This window comes from Leptonychotes weddellii, chromosome 12 (assembly GCF_054177405.1).
Source record: "Leptonychotes weddellii isolate Sample4059 chromosome 12, ASM5417740v2, whole genome shotgun sequence".
NCBI classification, from domain to species: Eukaryota; Metazoa; Chordata; class Mammalia; order Carnivora; family Phocidae; genus Leptonychotes; species Leptonychotes weddellii.
In genome coordinates, this window is record NC_138380.1 from 91903407 (window position 1) to 91910342 (window position 6936).

Here is a 6936-nt window from a genome sequence, read left to right on the forward strand (position 1 = left end):
ATCTCCTTTCCAGATTTGTGTTTTGGTGCAAACTTCAAAAGAAGATAGGCTTTTTTTTTTTTTTTTTTTTAAACCAGTTCTTGTCAGTTAAAACAAACTGCTTTCTATCAGGCTTCGCCTGGTGATTTGAGGATGCCCCTCCTGGAGCTCAGTGCACAGGGCTTTCTGAGCAGCATTCCCTGGGGGTGGGGTGGAGCAGCCCAGCTACCTGGATCAGGTGAGAAATGCAGGTCCCGTTCACCCCGACCTGTTGCCTGCCGGGGCCCCCAGAAGATTCTGGCGTGCCGGACTTTGAGAAGCTCTCCTTAACCACGTGTCCCATTTTGGTCATTGACTTCACTTTTTAATGAAGTCGATTATAGTACCCTTTATAATATCTGCACCACAGGTGACAGACTCACTGCAGAGAGATCTCCAAAACACGTGCTGGTCCTACCCCAATGCTTGGCTCTCTGGACAAGTCTTTTTTTTTTTTTTTAATTAAAGATTTTATTTATTTATTTGAGAGAGTGTGTGTGCATGGTGCATGTGCACGAGGAGGAGGGGAGTGGCAGAGGGAGAAGCAGGCTTCCCGCCAAGCAGGGAGCCCGATGCGGGACTCAATCCCCAGATCCCGGGATCATGACCCGAGCCGAAGGCAGACGCTTCACCGACTGAGCCACCCGGGCGCCCCGAGACAAGTCTTGTTAGCGGGATTTATCAGGAGCACGTCGGGAGTTTGAAAACTGTTTGCTCCTCTCTTGCTCCGTTCTGGGGACATGCGAGCCCTTCCCGAGACGTTCTAGAAAACGTGCCCTGAGAGAGAAGTCTTCACTTCACGTGACCTTCCAGATGTCGACGTTAACAGAAGTGCATCTAGCTCGTGGCGGGGGTGAGATCAGCATCATCTGCCCAAACCCGTGAGCTCCGAGGAAGGTGCGCTGCCTGCTGCGTGTGCCAGGAACGGGAGTGGAGCTGGGCCCCTGGCCGGGGGGAGGGCAGACCCAGGCCCAGCGTGGGGACGGCCCTGCCCTCCTGTCCACTACGCAGGGCGGGTTTGTGCGACTTTGCGCCGGGCCCCCTCACCTCCACCTGCTGGCGACTGGCTGAGCGGACCTAGCCGGCAGCTCCTCTGGAAGGCTTCGTCCCCCATGCTGTTTGGTTTTGAGTCGCTGGGGAAGGCCACCCCCTCGGCAAGTGGTGCAGTCAGTGGTTCTGACGGTCCTGCTCGAGTTCGGCCTCTCAGGAGTCACCAGAAACGCGGGGACTTGCCTGAGCGTGGCAGCTGCGTGTGCCCCACACGTGCCCGACGTGACAGAGGAGGTGTTTGCTCGTAGCCTGACATGCACGGGACAGAGAGGCGTGCGCTCTGGGTGACGGTCACACACCGTCGTGGGCCCCTCGGAGGTGTGGACTGGGTTTGCTCAGCTGTTTCTTTTCCAGGACAGACGTGGGGACGAGCACGTGTGCTCCTCTCTCTGGCTTGCCTAACTCGTCGTGAAAAACCCAGACAGCAGAGTTTGGGCTCTGGGGGCTGCAGGGTCTCGTCGTAACTGCTCACACCCGCCGTTGCCTGTGGACCTAGCCCCCGATGCGCCTGAACAGACAGGCGTGGCCGTGTTCCGTCAGACTTTATTTGCGGACCGTGACGGTTGAGCTTTTGGTGCTTCGTGTGTCACGGGAGGGTATTCTTCTGATTCTTTTGATTCTTCTTCACTTGTTCTAAAACATGACAACTCGTGGCTCGCAGGTTGCAGGACCCGGGGTGGGCAGAAGTGGCTTGTGGACTGTGGTTTGCTGACCGTTGATCTGGGTCTTGGCAGTATGTTCCAGAAGGTGGCAGTCCGCGGCTCTGGGTGTGGGTGGCCTGTCACGGCCATGGTGCTTCCACACACCCCCTCCTGTGGGTCCCGTTGGCCTGGGGTTCTGGCAGCTTCCCATCTGGGCCGTGTGTATCTGTGGTCGCGGGCTGAGCCCTGCATGTCGGGGCCATGGTCCCGGTGTAACTGGGCAGGGCGGGGTCGGGGGCAGCGGGGTGATGCCCTCTGGGCTCTCCGGGGCTGCGTGCACTCAGAGCCCTCAGCCCGTGAGGCGGGCGTTCAGGTCTCTGTCACCTGTAGTGAAATCACGCTAAGTGCTTCCTCCCCAGCACGTTCTTGTGGCCCCGGTGGGACCTGGTGAGCTGACTGGCCGGCTCTGTGCAGATGCGCCCTCGGGGCGCCCACGGATGCCCCAGGCGGCACTGGCTCCTGCCGTGGGCTCCCGGCGTGTCCGCTGCCTGCTGGGCTGGGTAAGGCAGTCCCCCGGAGCCAGGACCAGAGGAAGCTGAGGGTGGCTCCCCAGCAGCGCAAGCTCTTTGTCATCCCGAGCGAATGAGCCTTCCACCTCTGCCACGGGAGTCGAGAGAAACCGGGTCCCTCTTTTGTCTCCTGCAGGGCGGAAAGGGACGCATCGGCGTGGTCATATCATCCTACATGCACTTCACCAACGTCTCGGCCAGGTACGTGGGGCGTCCGCGCTGCTGGGCGGTCTCGGCAGGTCTCGGAGGGGGAGGCTCGGCCGGGAACCAGCCCCAGCTGAGGATGTGTGGCTCTGTCTGCCTCATGCTGACGTTTTGGTGGCGGCGGCAGGAGTAAAGCGAGCGCACTGTCCGTCTCTAACAGAAACCGTAGGGGTGGACGGGACCAGTACTGGAAGCAAGACCCACGCGGTCTCACTGAGCGCCTTCTACCCTGTAAAGCCGAGTGGCCACGGCCGCCGTGCTTTGCGTGCCCTGGGTCTCCGGGAAGTGCTCTGCAGATGTGTCTTTTCTCCCTCAGTCCTCCAGGGTAACCCAGGCGGCAGTTGTCTCCACTCGTACTTTACAGGTGACAAGACCGAGGCTCAGGCGTGCTCATGGTCTCCCGGCCTGTGAGCGGGAAGCCCGGTCTCGTCTGGTCCCCAGGAGGTGGAAGGGCCACCAGGGGACCTGCCCACAGGAGGCTGGGACGGCGGGCACAGCGAGGCTGGTGGGAACCTGCTGGCGCTGGGGGGGCTCGGCACGGTGCCCCGAAACCCCTGGTGCCTCCAGGCACACGGTGCCCCCGGACGCACAGCGCCCCAAGCACACATCTCACTCCCACTGAAATCCAGTCCAGAAGTATCGTTCTTTGTGGGTTTGCATTTACCCTGTCGTCTCAATGGCTGCATTGTGAGGCGAGGACTGCTCCACTCTCAGGACATACAGGCTCTGTTCACATTGGCCGATAAATCCTGCCTTTCCCAGCAGCAAGGAGCGAAATCTGACTTTCCAAGTGTTTTCTCTGGACACAAACTGTGGAGCTGGTGCCTGCCAGGGAGGAAACCCAAGCGCCCGTGAAACCCAGATCCCTTCTCGGTGATAATAAGGGTTTGTGTGTGCGCCAGAGCCCGAGGTTGCTGCTCACACCGAGTCCCCCAGCTGGGCCCAGACGTGCGGATGCTGCTCGGCGTCGCCCTCACATTTCCGCCCCAGCAGCGTGGCTCCACCCTGTTTTTCTCAATCACCACTCTTTCCTGAACGTGCGCCCCGGCCTCGTAGAGGTGGCGGCCCGGCCCCGTGTGTGGAGCTGGTGTTAGGTCGTTAGGCATGGGTGGATCGTCCCCGTCGAGGTAGCTTCTCGTGATTCCCTGCTCGGAGCCTGCCGTGATGACCAGCCTCTCACACATACATGTGTCCTCGATCATCTCTCCGCTTCCCCGCTTAGATGACATTCCCAGAAGCCGTCACGGGGAGCACGCATTTCTAAAACCTCTGTCATTAACTGTGCTCGGGATTGTATCAGAAACTAGAAATCAGCAAGTAGCAGGAAGGCTCTTGGGTCGGCACCCTGGAGACGAGCGTTCAGGGAGACCGTCAGCGGGAACACTCCTAATGCTGACAGTGATGTTCTGAACACACACACACACACACACACACACACACAGGCCAGAAATGCATTGTCAGCATTTGGTAAGACCTGTGAGCTCCGGGAAGAGGAATGCGTACAAGTGAGGGTGGGCACGTTTCAGCTTAGAAACATAACGCCCTCGATACGGTGAATGCTCAGTGCTGAAGGGGACCTTCTTTCTGGGACAGCCCCGTCAGTGCAGCCCAGGACAAACGCACGTGGTGAATCCCCGTGTTCTGCAGGGGTGCATGCATGCATGCTGCAAGGGGAGAGCCCAACTGCCATCAGATTTTCAGGGAAGCTTTGGGCTCAAACAAGACTCAGTTGCTGCGACCTCTTACACCCATGTCCCACGATGTATCTGAAGTCAGATCAGGCAGACCCGTGAATGCCCGGCTACTGGGTCTCCTGAGGATCCTGCTGAGTGCACTCTGCTTGTGGGCTTTGGGTCGTTGGGGAGCAGGGTTGCCTGTGGCTGAAACCTGAGGACCATGATGTGCAGCCATGAGGGCTTGGAAGCTCGCCACCCTCATCAGCCGCCGCCGTCTGACCCCCTCAGGCCTGCTGAGAGTCGTGACTCCCTGCGGGTCCCGAGCTGGCCCCCGGGGGCTTGCTGGCTGTCACTAACCGTGGTCTCTGGGTGTGCCCCAAACCCTCGGGATCCCGACACTCACGCAGAGCCCTCTGCTGCTTCCCTGCTGTCATGGGGCCGGTGTGGCAATGGGACAGTTCAGGATGCCAGCCCCGTGCCCGCCTGTGGGAAGGAGAGAGGGTGCCGCTGTGTTGGATGGCGTTCCAGGCCTGCGGGCCATAGCACCTGTCCCCATCAGCCCACCACCCGTGGCGTCCATGCTGAATGCTGCGTCTCTCTCTCTCTCTCTCCTTTCTCAGTGCCGACCAGGCCCTCGACAGGTTTGCGATGAAGAAGTTCTATGATGATAAAGTTTCAGCTTTAATGCAGCCTTCCCAGAAACGGTATGTATGTGTCCCCGAGCCAGAGCAAACAGGACAGTGAGATTTTACGTTTCAGAAAGTGGGGACAAGAGGGCCATCTCCCCTGACCCGCCAAGCGGAGGTGGGGAGGGCTGGTGGGTGCCCAGCAGTGAAGAAGAGCCCCCGTGCACGTGGGTGGCATGGGAGCCCCTGGCCCTGGCTGGCTCTGAGAGGTGGACCCAGGAGTCCCCCACGTGCTCCATGTTCCACGTTGGGTCCTCCACGCTCACAGCCGGTATGGATTCATGCCATGATGTTGGAACTGGGTTCCGTCTGCTGGACCGGGGGTCGGCAAACCGTGTCTGTAACGGGCTGGCGAGTGGCTGGTCTGGGCCTCACAGGCCACGTGGTCTCCCGTCACGGCAGCGGCGGACCTAACACGAGAGTGAATGTGGCCTCATGGGCAGGTTTGTGTTTGGCCGACTCCTGCCCTAGGCTGTCAGCCCCTGAGGTCCGGGGCCCTTTCCTCACGTTGACCTCCCTGGCCCGCCCACCACCCCCTCTTGGAGCTCGGCTCGGCCCCCTGGGAGATGCTCAGTCGGTGCTGCGAAGGGCCCTGGGGAGCAGACTTCCTCCTGCCGTGCGCCCCCAGGTGAGCCCACGCACCCTCCGGGACCGGCTGAGGAAGGCCCTAGCCGCCCTCCTCCCAGAGCGGGTCTTTGCACAAGGTGACATGGAGCCAAGCACGTAGTCACAGCACTTTCATTTTAAAGCGAACAGCGAGGAATTGGCCAAGAATCGTCAAGATGGTTGCCAGGATGCTTTCCCATCTTGTGCGCCTGACCCTTCCATCAGCTCCCCCAGGTGCCCGCGGGCGTGGCTGAGATGGAGGGGAGATGGAGGGTTCTGCATCCAGGAGGCTGGTCACGGGTGTGTTTTGATCAGGAGCCGGGCCTCGATATTTCCATCTGGGAAACGGATTTCCAGGCCGCAAGGGGCATCTCCTCCTTTTATCCCGGGAGTTCCCAGTGTCTGGGCCTGTTTGTGGTCAGACCCATCTCCTCTTCCTCCCTCCCCTCACCCCTCCTCCCCTCCCCCTGCCCCCTGTCCTCCTCCCCCCTCCCGCCCCGCCCGTCTTCCTTCTCTCCCTTTGCCCATCCAGCAACCCCTGCCTCTGGCAGCCACCACTCTATTCTCTGCATCTGTGAGCTCTTGAGCTTATTTTGTTTGTTCATTCGTTCTGTTTTTTAGATTCCACATATAAGTGTCTTTTTCTGTCTGATTTATTTTGCTATGCGTAGTACCTTCGAGGTCCATCCACGTTGTTGCAGATGGCAGGATTTCATCCTCTCTTTATAGCTGATTCATATTCTGTGATATATATAACAGCACACCTCCATCCATCCATCCATCCATCCATCCATCCATCCCTCCATCGACGGGTGGACGCTTGGGTTGCCTCCATATCTGGGCTACAGTCAGTATCGCTGCAGTGAACACGGGGTGCAGATTGTGTTTTTGTTTCATCAGGTAAATAACCCAGTAGTGGGATTACTGGACCATATGGTATTTCTATGTTTAGCTTGTTGAGAACCCTCCATACTGTTGTCCGCAGCGGCTGCATCAGTTGGCATTCCCACCAACAGTGCACGAGGGGTCCCCTTTCTCCGCATCCTTGCCGACACCTCTTGTTTTCCGTGTTGATTTTAGCCATTCTGACAGGTGTGAGGTGATACTTCATTGTGGTTTTGATTTACATTTCCCTGATGATGAGTGATGCTGAGCATCTTTTCATGTGTCTGTTGGCCGTCTGGATGTCTTTTTTTGAAAAATGTCTATTCAGATTTTTTGCCCATTTCTTTTTTTTTTAATTTTTTATTGTTATGTTAATCACCATACATTACATCATTAGTTTTAGATGTAGTGTTCCATGATTCATTGTTCGTGCACAACACCCAGTGCTCCATGCAGAACGTGCCCTCCTCAATACCCATCACCAGACTAACCCAACCTCCCACCCCCCTCCCCTCTAGAACCCTCAGTTTGTTTCTCAGAGTCCATCGTCTCTCATGGTTCGTCTACCCCTCCGATTTCCCCCACTTCATTCTTCCCCTCC

General features: G+C 58.1%; 1 protein-coding gene across 1 annotated transcript in view; it reads left to right on the forward strand.

Annotated features, from left to right (window-relative positions):
- Nucleotides 1-6936, forward strand: part of TNS3 (tensin 3) — a 416462-nt gene that overhangs the window by 77404 nt on the left and 332122 nt on the right. The window contains exons 9-10 of the mRNA XM_081799720.1: nt 2415-2479; nt 4779-4862. Of these exons, the coding sequence (XP_081655846.1) occupies nt 2415-2479; nt 4779-4862 (149 nt within the window). The remainder of the gene's footprint in view (nt 1-2414; nt 2480-4778; nt 4863-6936) is intronic.